Raw genomic sequence first — 16,565 nt, forward strand, 5'->3', positions numbered from 1 at the left:
AAAAAGAGATTGATCATTGATCATTTGATTGTGTAGGAATTATTATTACTTAGGGAGTGATATTCATTTAATTTTGTATAAAAAATTATATTATTGTTATGATTTAATTATATTAAAAAAATGATGCTTCCTTTTTGACTTCCAGTAAAAGAAACCAACTATCCGTTCCCATCATCAAAAGTCTTTTTGTCACACCACGCATTGGATTTATATGATGGCCGGAAAGCAACCAAAAGTTGGGCGCTGCTACCAACGCACGGGAGAACACTTTAAGATGTGCAGGGCTCGCTGAAGAACTTTTCAGCTAAGCTGAAGTTTTTATGCCAAGGCAGTGATGCATTTATGTCTCAGCCAAGGCAGTGATGCATTTATGTCTCAATAAACCTGATGACTAAAGTTTGATCTTATGTATCAATAAGCCTGGACAATTATGTTAAGACAGTGATGCGATTTTAAAGGAAATATAAGAGCATTACTTCTTGATACTTTTTAATGCATTCTCTTGAATCTATCTCACTAAAAGGAAATGCATATACCAAGAAGATAGGTGTGTTGAAAGAAACTCCATTTTAAAACAAAGGTTTTCATGCTGTATAAAAGTTGGCACTCAACATGTGCAATGCAAGTCAGGAGATATTTGACAAGTGCATCACACATAAAAAGAAGCAAGAATGGTTGTGCTTTTCAATATGGTCAGAGAGAAAAGCTTTGGGATGAAAGTGGAAGGGAATGGAGAAGATAAAACACCAATTATAGAGAAAAAACAAAGAAGCAAATTAGCATGGGATTTATATGCCATATCCAAAGGCCACTTGCATTAGAATCTAAAAGGAGTTCATCTATTGCACAAACTCTCTCTCTTGTTGGAGAGGTGTGGTGCCAATTAAAAGAGAGAAACATTGAAACTCTTAATAAAAACTCATAAAAAAATGAATTGTTTGTGAAGGCTTATGAGGTTGATCTTGCATTACCATACTCAAAACCGTTCAAATTCTGTATAATGAGAAAAAGGTGCATGTTATATATTTGGATCCTAGAATGATGCTCTGGTTTATGAAGGAATAATGTTAAGAAATTAACCATCTAAAATGCTCAAAAATTACTAGTGCGAGATGGCACCCTTTCCGTTCAAAACTCTTGTTTTACGTTTTCCTTTTTTAATGTTTCCGCGAGTATCTTTTCTGGTATGCCTTATAGAGGGAGAACGAGAGGGATAACCCATCCTAAATTTAATTACCAGGCCTAAATCTTGACATACTATTTTATATATATATATATATATATATATATATATATATATATATATATTCATATATGTATGTATGTATGTATATTGTATGTTAGGTGTGCTAATGTGTAATATATTTATTGACACATTTTTGCATCGAGACACAGGGGGGTCACATATTACCAGTAAGGCTATGGTACATGTATAGGCATGCCCCCGATATCGGATTAGCCGAAAAAAGGATAATTGAAAGAAGATATTTAGAGTAGCATGAATTCAAATATCTTGACCTTTAACAAATTTTTCTATCGTTACATCACTCGTTCAAAAGAAGATGGATGGGGTTGGATAGAGCGTAGTCGGGGCTACGGCTAAAGTAATCTATGGCTACTGCTATTTCGAGAAATAGAATCCTACAGGTAAACCCCGAGCAAGAAAAACTAAAAATAAATTGAATTCATTAATGTACCAAAAGATCTTTTCTATAGAGTATAGCCACTTATTTTATATACAGAATGACAAGTATAACATATCCGACGGGTGTTATAGCCAACCACATTGTTACAATCTTGAGCTGTTCTGGAAGTTTGGCCCTATGGTTCCACCTGCTTCATATATGTCATAACTGCAGCCTGAATTCATTTCAGAGTAAAACTAACACCGTTCGGCTTATACCTGCACATACTTTGGTCAGCCTCAGCCAGGCCTTTTCTTTCGATCTATACTCCTATACTTAGTCGGATTGTTATGGCCGAATTCTATTAAATTTAGCAATGGCCGCATGACTTTCATTTATTCTAATCTCTTAACTTCGTCCACGTAGCGCTTGCTCATAAACACGGAATACGTTATTAAGATCGAATGTAAACAGTATCTCAGACACCGGAAGTGATTGTTTCTTCTCAAAGGTATTGTCCGTATTGAAAGGAGTTTCATAGTCTCTTCCCAACGCACGGTTTTGCTCCACAAAAGATGTCTCTGAAGAGAAAGGGGTAGCCCCCTTCCATTTAAGGAACAGACTGTGGGACTAAGTTTGGACCCTTTATTCCCACAACATTGCCTCCCTAGCGGAGGAGTCTGTGCCGGGATCAAGAGCTCTCAACGAAAGCACCATTGATGAGGTCAGAGGGTATCCCCTCGAATCCCAGAGCTCAGTTCTCACCGGTCTCACACAGAGGAAGCGACTACTTTTTCTTAGAGATATTGTCTGTTTTGAAGGAGGTTTCATAGTTTCTTCCCAACGTACGGTTTTGCCCCACAAAAGGCGCCTCTGAAGAAAAAAGGATAGCCTCCCTCCATTTAAGGAACAGATCTCTCCGCTATCTAGTCAATGTGGGATTAAGTTCGGATCCTTTATTTCCACAACACCAATATAGCTAGTGACATCTAATTTATTTTCCTGTGGTACAATAAATGTCTAAAACTAGGTTGAAAATAATCACCAACATAATAGATATGTCACGCGGTTCCCTACAGAACTAATGGTGGTTCGTGGTCTTCCGCTACAGGTTCATGATGCCTTCAGGAACACGGTAGCTGCTTTTGATGCTTGGAGAGAATAAAACACCACCCATGGGAACAAAAGCTAAGTCCTCCTACCTCCCAACAACATGCATACGGGTTCCTGATATTAGAAAAAGCACCTGCCTAGATATTCGAGCAGAAACTTTGGCTCTAATTTCCAATCTCTCCTTGAAGGTGTCCAATCATTTAAAAGACATAGGAAACACAAACAAAACCCCTGCACAGGGAATGGGATGCCAAGGTATTTTAAGTACATATCACTATACTTCAAATAAAAGAAACACCATATCTCTAGTGCCTACACTTCTATAATCCAAATCCTAAAGCTTAATTTAGAACTCATAATTTATCGTATAGGCATTAATCAATGGTCGCTAAATCAAGCCGAACCGGCCGGTTCCGCGAGAACCGAGTCAATCCGGTCTTTAACCCGGTTGGTTCTCTAATGAAAAACAATTCTACCTCATAAGAACGGAAATTGACCGAAACTTGCTAGTATTGGCTGAAAATTGACAGTACCTAACGATTCAGTTCGGTAACGGTTCGGCGAATTTTAGCTGTAACTAATTTAATAATTCATGGCTAGTTAAAAAAAAACTGGAACTATTATGCCTTTTATTTTTAGTTCATTTTTATGCCAAAATAAAAAAAAAACTATTTTACTTTCATTTTTCCAGCCCCTTTCTGTATATTCCTTTCTTTTGAAAATGAAAAAAAAGGAATTTTTTTCGCTATCATGTTTTCAAAAGCAAAATAAAGGAGAAATTACAATTTCAGGTCGCTTCGGAATTCTGCTCACCCTTTCCTCCAGCCACATTGCGCTGCCGGCCGCGTCTTCTGCCGTCCGGCCTTCACCGGACACGGCGTCTCCACCGGCGGCACCATGCAATTATACTGCAAACAGAGCGACGTACTCGCCGGAATCGTCGCCGCCGGACTGATCCCAAACCCCGTCAGATAATTATGCTGCAGATAGAGCACCTTTATCGCCCCCGATACCACCCTCTCCACGAACCTCGCCGGCACCTTGCCGGAAAACCGGTTATTATCCAGATACAACCTCCCCGCCGCCGCCAGCTTCCCCGGCACGGGCCCCGTCAGCTGGTTGTAGCTCAGGTCCACCGTCGCCCCGTCCGCCAGCGAGCCGACCGGCCGGACCGGGCCGGAGAAGTCGTTCCGCTGGAGCTGAAGGGAGGAGACGGGGAAGGAGAAGATCTGGCCGGGGATCTGGCCGGAGAGCTGGTTCATGCTGAGGTCGAGGTAGTTGAGCCGGGTGAGCCTGGGGAGGACGCGGTCGACGGGGCCGGATAGGCCGTTGGAGGCGAGGGAGAGGTAGCGGAGAGACGCGGGAAGGGCGGGGATCGCGCCGGAGAGGGAGTTGCGCTTGAGATCGAGGCGGAGGAGAGGGGAGGAGGAGGGGAAGGGAGGGATTTGGCCGGAGAGGCGGTTGTGGCAGAGGATGAGGTTGGAGAGGGCTGGGATTCCGGCGATAGCGGGAGGGATGGGGCCGGAGAGGAGGTTGAAGCTGAGGTCGAGGGTGCGGAGGCCGCGGAGGGAGGGGAGGGAGGTGGGGACGGCGCCGGAGAGGAAGTTGCGACTGAGGGCGAGGAAGCGGAGGGAGCGGCAGAGGGAGAGGGAGGGGGGGATGGGGCCGACGACGCGGCCGGGGACGAGGGAGAGCTCGGCGAGGGCAGAGAGGCGGCCAAGGGCAGGGGAGAGGCGACCGGCTAGTCCAGGGGAGCCGGCGCGGGGGTCGCCGAGGGCGAGGGCGACGACGCGGCCGGCGGAGCAGAAGACGCCCGGGAAGCCGCAGGGGTCGCCGGTGAAGTCCCAGCCGGCGAAGAACGTCGAGCCGGGGAGGTCGTAGAGCGACTTGCGGACCGCCTGGAGGGCGAGGTAGTCCACCGGCTCCAATGTCCCCAAACTCGTATCGAATGAACACAACAACAACATCACAACGAGGATGCCCGATTTCCTTCTCATGATTCCGGTCTCTCCTCCAAAGAGTTGTAGTTTTAGATAGCAATGAGAACGTTTTATGCTCCCAGTGTTTCTTGTTTTCTTTTTCCCTTTCAATGGCGTCTTCTTTTAGGAGGAGGAGGGAGGACAGGTAGTTGTTTCAGGCGTGGAGAAGGGCGTGAGTGCTTTAATGGTATGGAACAGTAAAAGAGGAAAGGGAGAGGAAGGGTAGGAGTCTTGGAGAAGAAGCCTGGGGTATTTTTAATGGTTTTAACTTGGAGATGCTGCTGTTGTACCTGGGACGCTTTCTCTCTCTAATCTCTGCTCTGCGTGGCTGTGGGGCTCGCGTTCTCATGATATTGGCTTGGGAAAGAAGGCGAGCTGACTACAGTAGTATATTGTGGACTCGAAGAGTGATCCGCTATCCTTGGAGCCCCCACTTTTCGACCGCCTTAAGATGAACTTTAATAGTAGTTTGCCATTTGATAGGGGAGGCACAAGTGTAGCCTTTATGATTAGGGATCCTGAGGTCAGGCTGATTGCAGCGAAAGGACAGCACACTTTCGAGTCATTAGTTTCGGGCAAAACTCAGGGCCGTCTGGAAGAGTGTCTCTTATGCGAGATGAGTTCTGGAGGCCCGGAGCATCATCCTGAAGGGAGATTCATTAGAGGTGATTGAGGGGATTCTACATAAGGGGGTGGGGTGTTCGACCATCTGCTTCTAGAGGACATCCGACGGCTACTACGGAAGTGTGACATCTTTCAGGCTGTGCATGTATTTCGGAAGATGAATAGAGCTGCTGATTGGGTTGCCTTCTTTGCTGCTGATCATACTGAAGAAATTCTCTGGATACGCTTTGTATCTGTTCCTCCACCTCTGTAAAGTATTTTGTCTCTTAACTTCAAAAGTAGTGCTCACGCGAGACTAGTGTGAGCTGCCAATATATCAAAAAAAAAAAGAGCGATCTTAGTTGTGATACACAATTTCTCCTCTGCAACATGTTCTCTTATGTCACCTTTAGATTGTATCTTTCATGCGAAAAATGAAAGATTTTTTTTTTTTTATTGGTGTCAACCGTTGGATGGTACCTCATACAGATATCCATATGCATAAGTCTCAGAGCAGCTATTCCAAGATCCAGTAGTAAATTCGTGCAAAGAAAGGTTAATCCTTCCTTTGAGTTCTCTTTTTTCTCCTTCTAAATAGTATGTTCTTACGAGTGGAAAAAAAAAAAGAGGCACATAAGAGTTTTGTGCTACATTGGGCTTGACAAATTTTTACTGTAACCAGGCTGTGACGAGCAGCAGCAAAGTGTTCAATAATGAACCAAGTTGGCTGTGGATTCGTACACTGAAATATTTTCCACATAGCTTTTGGGTTGCATATTTGCATTATGCAGAGGTGAAGACAACAAAGGCGATTTTGGTGGGGTAAATTATCTTTTTAAACATCAAAGGTTGTGTCCTGATTCACAATATATATATAGCCATATTTTCCTGTCTCTTAGTTCAATATTGCTCCTTTGGACATTGTTTATAAGTCCCATTTATGCTAAGCTATTCAAATATGTGTATATTCTAGCTCATAGAAATGTATGGTGCTTAAAGGGAACATGCTAATTTGCTCTCCAAAGTAGTGATTGATATGAAAGTTATTGTAACAAGGATAACCTAACGTTTTAATGATTCTTATAAAGACATAGGATGCACTTTCTATTCTTATCTCAAGTAAATCCCATGCATCCTACATCACTCACTTCCAAATGAATAATTGACTAGAAAAAGTGCATGCAGCAAAGGTTTAGGAATTGCCTTATAAAATTTATAATCACAGCTGACAAGGCTTTACATTAATTCTCTATAGAGCCCCGCTGAAATACACAATTTATTGTCACTTTTCATTTTGCGTACAAACCTAAGCTAGGATGGCCTTCATATTTTAAGTAGGATAAGTCTTAGATGTACAGCTGCACACGAGAAACTTATATATCCCAGCTATTTTGTGAGAATACATACAGATATGCATTTAGTTCCATATTGGTTATGAACTAGATAGATCTTGAATATTTTTATAGAGCTAAGGAATCCAAATAATACCTTTCGATTAGTCTTTTTAGATAAAGTTTTGGGTTGGGACAAAATGATATCAGAGTGAATTCGGCCTATGAACTATATGAATCAAAGAATGCTACAACGCTGATCTATTAGGGTTCATCAAGGAATAATTATGGTGCTTGTAATTAGATTTGAATGGAATTGGATTTATGGCTTAGTGAGAACGTCATGACTTAAATAATAGGAGTACGTAAATCTGTGATATAAAATTAAAAATTTAAATAATATTTTTTAGGCAAATAATTTTTGGGTGAAATTTTAGACCATTAAACATTTATTCGCAAGCTCAGAACTTTAGGCGTAAAATGTCAACACCTTGATGATGGTGCCCAGAACTCTTTGACTCCCTCGACGGGTTCCCCCTCGGATTGAAGGAGGTTTTGAAAGCCGAGACCATCAATTCGACATCGTTCTGCTGCGTAAAAGATTACAGGAATTTGATAAACCCTTGTATGATATATAGAAGTTTTTCTACCGCCACCTTCTAACGTAGAACGTTGGATCCATCTCTTCGGATGCCACGAGAAATTGGCAGGAATCAAAGGCTTGGTCCGGCGGGCGTGAGGATCCAAAGTCCTTTCTTCGGCTTTCATGTTGTTTTTGGGAGGCTGGATTCTCGCCCTTTCTTTATTATTTTGCTTTCTAGTTTTTAATGGGAACATTTTGTTCTTCGTGCACTGCACTTTCCTCACCCTCATGTACGTTTGTGCATGACTTCACGTAAAAGTTGTGGGCCCACGCATTTAACGGCCCTGCTTCACAAAAACCCTGTTGATGACGTGTCAATATGGGCCCATTAAAAATCCTTGTTGCTATTTGAGACCAACCGCTAGTTAGGAGACCACTGGGGCTGAAAATGGGCTAGAATCAGGCCGTATTCGGACTAGGGTCAGATCGAATTTGGGCTTTAATGTAGAACCATTTTATTTTCAGATCGGGCTTGAGTACGTCATTCATTACCTGGCATGGGCTCGGCCTGAGACGGAGTCCAAATTCAAGTCCGATTTTTTTTTTTTATATATATCTTGTCATTTGGAAAAAATAATGAGAAAGTAAAGTACAAATTAAAATGGCTTTAACTGAGCATAATATATCATGTATCATTTACTTGTGTTATAGGAAAGGATCTAATTTTTAATTAGCTCATTTACTTGCGAAGTAATATTATGAAATATTGAACTTCAGTTCAGGCTAGACTTATTTTTTGCCCAAACGGGTAATTCGGACCGGCCCAATTGAGTTCAAGCCAGACTTGGGCCTGGATTATCCAAAAAATTTTGAGCCTAAACCCGGCTCGAAGCTTGAAAAAAATTCGGGCCGAGTTCGGGTAAGAGCATGGCATGGCCTGGTCCAGCCCATTTCCAACCCTAGTTGCAAATGGGTTGAGGTGGCTTCTGATTTGGTCGGTCGTGACCTGATTAGTTGCAAACCAATCCGTATTTGAAGACCGATGGGTAAGTAAGGATCAAAAATTGGATCCATTTTGAAAATCCAAATAATATAAACTTATTTTTCTTTACTCCAAATATTTTTTCCATTTCATTAAATAATTTTTCATTTAAAGTAATCTATCTTTGTTCATCTTTGTAACCCATCCTCTTATCTACTTTCACTTAATTATTTTTAAATATTTATTATTTTTTATGGATTCTTATTTATAATGTTCTCAAATATACCAATATATATTTTTCAAAATTATAGTTTGTAAGCTTGTACCCAAGGATGATCAATTTTTTGGATAAGATTGAAAATTTTCTGAAAGAAAATTCATATTTAAGTTAGCCTTTTATTTTAAAAATTATTTAAAAATTTTAATATTTTATATTTAATAATTATTATTATCATATTTTTAACTATGGAGTTTACTTGACCCAAATTATAGACTTGATTTGTTTCGATTCGAACTCAAACATTTTAAGTTAGGTTCTATCATACTTGGCCTAACCTGACCTAAATGGCTTGCTGATTCTAAAATCTTTTCCATAGACCCAACCTGACTTAATGTGACCAACTAATGAATTCGATCTGGATCCATAATCTAGACTCGGACATGAAATCAAGTTGAGTTGAGGTCAAGATGCCCTAGCTCGACTTGACCTATCTGCAATCCTATAATCAAGCTGAACTTGATCGAGCTTGGTCTCATCAAGCTTGGCTTGAAATTAATATCAATTTTGAAAATCAAGAAGTACCTAATATCTTTGTTTAAGTCCTATTCTCACCCTAATTTTGATTGGCTTTTCTCTTGTCATACTTTCGAGAAAAGTAAGATTAGTTTGTTTCTTATTTGATCAAGTCTAATTTCAGTGTAATTTCAAGTCGAGCCTATTTCAAAGAGCTCGATAAAATTTTGTCATGTCAAAATTAATCGAAACAAATCAAGCTTGAATCAAAGTTGAATTGAGCTTGATCAAGGTTGACTGAAACTCTATTCAAGCTTGGTTCAAGCTTGATTCAATTGTTCAATTTATGCAATTATTATTAACCAAAGATCAATTGATGGATTAGATCTAACATTTGATTCATGCTAACTAATATAAATTGGAATATATTTTATCAATTTCTAGCCTTATAAAAGTCGAGCTTGATCAAGCTAGGTCATTTTTTACGCTTGTTTGAAACTACTTGCAAGCCTATAAATTAAATTCAAGCTCGATCCAATTGTATTCAAAACAAACTTGATTCAAGCTTATTTTGATCCAAACAAAAGTCTGCCTCAAGCTACTCTGATCAATTGGCAGTCTAAGTAATAAGTTCAAGAGTACATTTTGTTCTCTTTCCTTTTATAGCATGTCAATAACAAGAGTGAAGATGGAGGCATTTGGGCCGGCAAAGCCAACTGATTGAAAGCCTAGAAAAAGACTTGGAGGGAGATTTGGCAAAAAGAGTTGGCCGATGGAAGGGTAGCTACTTTGGAGGATAGAGTGCTACTTCATAGCTACCCTTCCATGGCTTTTGATCCATTTATTGATACATTTCACATCATCGCAATGAGTTCTAGGTCTCTTTCTTCCTTGGTCATGGCTTCAACCCAACACCTCTTTCATGTGAAAGCCGACAAGATTTCTGAAGCGTGGGGCTCCTACTAATTACCTACCAAACGTATTGCTTTTCACTTGCATGCACTTGAAATGTTTTTGAAGACAATGGAAGCTTCCTAGTTTGAACAAATGGGAAAAAGTTGGTTTAAATTTTTTTGGTTTTATTACAGTACCCTTTAATAGTATTTTATTAAAAGGTAGAAGATATCTTGAGCATTCATTTCATGAGGGTATTAAGAAAATTTTGTTCATAATAGGATAGCAGTAGGTTAACTACAAATTGACAACTTCCCTTAATTCTTCTTTTTTTTCTTTTTTTCTTTTGAAATAGCAATTAATGTAATAAGTAGTGGAGCCTGCTATGGGTAGAGGTGGGCATTGGGCCGGGCCGGGCTATGGGTAGAGGTGGGCATTGGACCGGGCCGCCCATGGCCCAGCCCGGCCCGGCACGAAGCGACCCGCTTGCTACAGTAACGGGCCGTTCTAGGCACGGCTCACAAAGGGGGCTGGGCTGGGTTAAGAATTTCTAGCCCACGGGCCGAGCCCGGCACGGCTCATAAGGGCCTGGGCTGGCACGATTCGTGGGCCAAGCACGGCACGGCCCATAAGGGCCCGGAATGATTCATGGGTATTTTCCCAAAATACCCCTCAAATTAGCCGTTTTATGGCTGTTGGGAGGGGCAAAATGGATAAAAAGCCACAAATAGCCGTTATGGGCTACCCATAACGGCTATTTTTTTTGGACAGACGGGCCGTGCCTCGCACGGCCCGTGCCAGGCCTGACATGGCCTGCCACCCCACGGACCTAGGGCCATGCCGGGCTTAGTCTTTAGGTTAAGCGGGCCGTGCTAGGCACGGCCCGTTTAGTAACAGGCTGGGCCAGGCACGACCCGTTTGGTTTGTGGCCCAGTACGGCCCGATGCCCATCTTTAGCTATGGGGATCTCCCTATTGCTCCTCCTCCTTGATAACTTGGGAACTCCAAGGGGAGGAAAACTGATGGCAGACCACTGCAGGGGAAGAGAGAAGGAGGAAGAAGGAGAGAAAGAGAGAAGGAGGAAGAAGAAGAGAAGAAAAGAAAGAAAGGAGAAAGAAAAAGAAGAAAGGAAGCTAGGGTTTATATAATCATTCAACTCCCTCATACATGCGAGAAGTGGTCTTTATATAGGCCTTAAATTAGATCAATCAATTGACGACATACCAAATTTGGATCCACAATCAATTGATCAATTGACTAAGTCAATCAATTGATTACATACCAAAATCGATCCAATCACTTGACCCAATTACATGACTTAATAGCTAACCCAATTGACTTAACTAGAACAAAAGCAACTAACCAAACTGACTCGACCAATAACAAAAGCAACTAACCAAATTGACTCGACCAATAATAAAAACAACTAATTGACTTCATCTTTTGAATGAGGGGCTCTGATGTCCCATCACTCCTTCCAGGTGGAAAACACTCGACTCTGTCGAGTGCAGGTCTGGTCGGAAAAATTTCTGCAGGCACGATGAAGGAGGTGCTATTGGGACTAAAGTTGGCAAAGAAGATAAACGCATACATGACAATGAAGCCGATGTGATTGTTGTACGGTGTGAACCTGATGGGTCTGCGAGCCTATGGTTGTAGTTAGGCCCGTGTAATGAAGAGGGAAGGCGAAGTGGTTTAGGGGAATGGTTGTGGGCGCGTGGGCTTGGGCTGGCAAATGGGGGTGCAGGCGTCGGATCAGCCCGATGGGGTGGGTTGGGGAAAGGAGAGAGGGGGGGGGGGGGTCTGCTGCTATGGTGCGGTCGGTGGAGTCAGGTAGGTGGGGTGGTGAGGTGCAGTGGGGCGGTCGAAAAGAGGCGGTCGACGGTGGGGAAGCGGCGCCGGTGGAGATAGGAGCGGCGAGGTGGAGGCGACAGACGGTGCAGGGCTGCGACGGTGGCGAAAGAAGTGGTGGCGGCATTGATGGCGCAAGAAGAAGGAGGTGCTCGGTGGAGGCCCTCGGAGAAGGAGGCGCTCGGTGGAGGCCTCGTAGAAGGAGGCGCTCGGAGGAGGCGGCATTCCAAAGAGCGCTTAGGGAAGGTTGTAACGGCGACATCAGTTGGTGGTAGCGGGCGCTCGGGCGGTGACGATGGTGGTGCGGCAGCGACGAACGATGGCGGAAGAAGTGGTGGCGGTGTTGACGGTGATGAGACCACAAAAGTGCGATCTAAGTACCCATTAACTTAGCCTAATGCTAGCAAAATAATGATAAATAATAGGTGTTAACATTTACATGATTAAATATTTTATCCTTAGCACTTATTATAATTTTTATCATTATTTTATATAAATTCATCTTAAAAGAATGCATCTTCCTAACTGCAGAACAGAGCCCAGATTCAGCCATCCGCAATGCATCCCGAGCATTTCCACGCCCGCATCCAGTGCGTCCGAATCTAATTCTGCAGCCAGTTTCCGAATTCATAGCATCCCGCATTCCCCTCTTTCCTCATTTCAAAGGGGTCCACGTTTTCATCCAGCGTCCGCGTGCAGCCCAACATCCCGTGAGCATCTCCGTGTATGATCAGCTCCCAGCCTCCTCTCCACGCGCGATCAGCTCCATCCAGCTCTGGGAATCCGCGATCAGATCTTCTTCCCCAGTTCCCGCGATGCAGCCGTCTACGACTTCATCCGTCTGCGTCCACGCACCTCCCAGCGTCCGCGTGCAACGATCCAGCTTCTCCGGAGTTCCAGCCACATCAGCTCCCAGCCTTCCGTCTTCCTCGCAGTCTCCGCGTCCCAGCTCCATCTCAAGCTCCACCTGTTCGCTACCCAACCTCCCAACATCTTGCAGCCGTCCACCTCTTCCGCATTCACAGCTTCTCCCAGCGCGTGTGATCATCCCGCAGCCGTCCACGGTTCATCTCCCTTGCATTCCAACAGATCCCAGCTCCAATCCTCCTTCCGTTCGCGATCAGCTCTCATCCGAGCATCTCAGCTTCCTTCGGCGACCATCCAGCGCGTCATCCGAATCCCAATCCCGGCCGTCCGCGAGCGATCCACGTCTCCACGCGTCCGATCTTCAGCGCAATCCATCGGCCCCTTCCATTTCTGAGCCATCCGTGCTTCAGCCGAGCCCGTGTCACATGCGTCCGCCCGCTTCTTCCGCCTCCCCAATCTTCTATGGTTGAGCCTCTCCGCGTCCGGGATACTCGGCAGCCAACACGAGAGGAGCATCCCGTGTGATCAAGGGGTCCATCGGGAGATATAGGGAGCTTTCTTTCTCGGTCAGGGGGCTCATTCTTCCCATTGGAAAACAGAGGAGGGAGGGAGTCCCATTCGAAAAAAAAGAAGAAGAAAGGGAAACAGGGGAGCCCTTGTTTTCCGAGAAAAAAAGAAAAAGAAAAAAAAGGGAAAATGAAAGAGGGATTAATGCATGAAATGAGTGGCTGATTTCTTAGGTGGAGTGTGATGGAGGAACCTTTGATGTATTACTTTCTTTGAAGTAAATTATGAACCTTTGCTCTTATTGATTTATATTTTTGATGTGTTATGGGTTCTTGCATAACTATTTTGTAGATAGATTTTTAATGGTTTATGTTTATTGGTACATGGACTGCTTTAGTATTTGATTTGTCGTTGATGTAATAGGCACGATGAATGCTTAGAAATAGAGTTCATATGTCCATAATATATATTTCATGTTTTGATCTATTCTACTCTTACATCCTTAAACAAGAATCGCAGGATTTATTCTTGAATGCAATATTATCAAGGGGGATTCCAGATCCCTACACCATCTTAATCTATCTAAATTTCAATTCTCTGTTTACTGATTTATTTTCTATTTGCAAAACATCATCTTAATCCACAAATTTATTAAATTAATTAATCTAAAATTATATTAAATAATTTTATATATATTTCGTTTCCTGAGGATTCGACCTCGGACTTCCGAGAATTTACTACTTGTGCGATTCTCCTGCACTTGGGAGAACAATTTTATTTTTGCATTAAGTTTTTGGCGCCGTTGCCGGGGAACGGCTGATTTATTAGTATAATTTTAGATTTAATTAGTACTTTAGTAGTTAGTCTTTTTCTTTCGAAAAAAAAAAATTCTTTACTGCTATTTTTTATTCCCTGCACAGTCTGCATCAAACTCTGATATCAAAGTTATTAACCGTCTGATTGAACTCAAATGTGGTCGTCAGGTGCAGGACCTGTGTTTCTTTCATCTGAACGGTCTGATTTACATTCTGAGACTATTAGGCAAATATTCGAATATCCCATATTTTCAAGTATTTCTGCATATCCTCTATTTTTAGTACATTAACTTTTGAAGATTCTTTGTTTTCTATGGATTTGCAGCTCCTCTCCACCATTTTTTTCTCAAGTTCAGATCTTCGGTCATTTTTGCTCACCGTCGATCAGCCCTTTCTCTCCATTTTTGGTTTTATTTGCTGTGTTCGGCTCTTTCACCAACCAATTTGAGGTCTCTTGTTCCTCTTCTATGGTGTCTCTATCTATGAGAATCGTCGACCATTGGTTTCCCTCTCTTTGAGCTCTGTGCTCATTGCAATTGTCATCTTTTATATGTCTTCTTGCTGCCACATCATTAGATAAGTTAATCAGCCATATCAGCAGACACATCAGTCTGTTACGTTAGTCAGACATATGAATAGACACATCAGTTTGCTATGTTAATTAGCCATATCAGTAGAACATTAGTCTAACACGTCAATTAGCTACGTCAGAATTGCCAAATATATCAGTTTGCTACGTTAACTTTCTGATCTGTCGCATCAGTCTCAAAGCTGCTATGTTAGCTTCTATGTTGCCATATCAAATTTTGTATTATCACATCAGTTTGATACATCAATCTACTATATCAGCTTCTGAGTTGCTATGTCAATTCTTAATCTGCTACATCAGCTTCTAAGCTGCTTGTGTTCTGCCACATCAGACTCTATGCTGCCACATCAGTTCTTCATCTACAACTACTTCAGCCTCTAAGCTGCTGTGTTAGCTCCTAGTCTATCACGTTAGCTTCTGAATTGTTGTTTCAGCTCTTGATCTAGTACATCAGTCTCTGGGTACATTCGTGATCCATCTTCTAAACTCAAGTTGGCACCTACAATACCATCATAAGTTTGAGGGAAGATATTAGTATAATTTTAGGGATCACGTAACAACCTACAACACCCATAATATTTTCTTTTATTAGTGCAATCCTGTATCAACCTATATTATTTTTTTATTAGCATAATCTTATTAAAGTGATTTTAGGGATCACATAACAATCTGTATTATCCATAATATTTTTTTTATTAGCATGATCCTATATCAACCTATGTTATTTTTTTTATGTGTAGTTTATACATGAGTATATATAACCCTGAGATGTATCGAATGTGATAAAATAAAGATATAAAATTTTTTCTCTTCCTCATTTTTTTAAATTTTTCTCCTCTCCTGTGAATATTTTAACAAAATAAAATGTAAGCACTAATTTCTAGAGTTTTGATGTCAAGATCACAATCATAAGATTTGCTGGATCCTTTCAAGTTGCCTCCTCAGCTAAGGTTGTTTTCGGTTCAGATTTAAGAAAAGGGAATAGGTCTAGTTATGCCTAGTAAATTGTGATGCCACAAGTGATTCCTATTTTTTATTTGGCTATAATTTCTAGAATAACTTTGTTTGAGGATATTTCTGTCCAATACAAAAAAAGTAGGAACAAACAATGGTTTTATGCTATAAAGCCAGTGCTACAATGGTTTTATGTATGTATGTATGTATGATGTATGTATGTATGTATGTATGTATGTATGTATGTATGTATACATCAATGGGCTTTTCTGCATGCTATGCACATGCAATGTTCACATATATGCACATGTGATGGATGCTTCTCTTCATGAGTACTAAAAACATGCAGTTCTACACATACCATTATGTTTGTTGGGGTTTACGGTAGCCACTGTAGTTGGCCTAACATTGTTTATAATGGCACTCGCTTGATAAATTGGGCAACCCGGTGAAATTTTGCATCGAGCCGTCCACTTATTCATCTCATTACTCACATGGATCTATATAATTTCTGCTTGAAGAGTGGAACAAGCCTAAGCTGTGTGAATATTAGAAAACTAGTATCTGCCCTGTGCTAGAGAATTAAAAAAAGGATATATTAATTTGTAAATTAAGATATTACATCAAAACTAAAAAGTATGAAAAATTTTATGTGATGTCTATTTAATAGAATTTCAAAGATAAAAAAGGGGTAAAATCCAAAGGCCGTGACATATAGGGCTCGTTTGGTTCGCGGGAAAAGAAGAAGGGAAAGTGTGGTCAACGGAAAAGTAATGAGATGCCTCTTGTTTGGTTGGAGTTTTCAAAGGAGAGAGATGAGAAAGTTATATTCCCATGGGAATATGATTCCCACATTTCATGGGAAAGTTACTTTCCCATGAGGCGGGAATCACTCCATTTTTATTTTTCCCAAAAAGACTCTTCAACATTAAAGAAGCATTAAAGAGGCACTAAAGACCTAATTTTTATTAAGGGCATAATAGGAATTATATATAACTTTCATAGGAAAGTGGATGGCTAACCAAACATAAGCACTTTGGAAATTTGTCACTTTTTCTTGGTCAACTAAACATACCAAAAGTACTTTCCTAGGCATCCTCTTCCTAAGAATTTGTTTTCCAGAAATTATATTCCTAGGA

General features: G+C 41.5%; 1 protein-coding gene across 1 annotated transcript; it reads right to left on the minus strand.

The window, feature by feature from the left end:
• Nucleotides 1-3,395: 3,395 nt before the first annotated feature.
• On the minus strand, nucleotides 3,396-5,725 carry LOC103719689 (leucine-rich repeat receptor-like kinase protein FLORAL ORGAN NUMBER1). Its single transcript, XM_008809051.4, has one exon. It carries the CDS (start codon nucleotides 4,733-4,735, stop codon nucleotides 3,548-3,550), a length of 1,188 nt encoding a protein of 395 aa, XP_008807273.1. The 5' UTR covers nucleotides 4,736-5,725; the 3' UTR covers nucleotides 3,396-3,547.
• Between the last annotated feature and the right edge of the window lie 10,840 nt (nucleotides 5,726-16,565).

Source organism: Phoenix dactylifera, chromosome 12 (genome assembly GCF_009389715.1).
Source record: "Phoenix dactylifera cultivar Barhee BC4 chromosome 12, palm_55x_up_171113_PBpolish2nd_filt_p, whole genome shotgun sequence".
Taxonomy (NCBI): domain Eukaryota; kingdom Viridiplantae; phylum Streptophyta; class Magnoliopsida; order Arecales; family Arecaceae; genus Phoenix; species Phoenix dactylifera.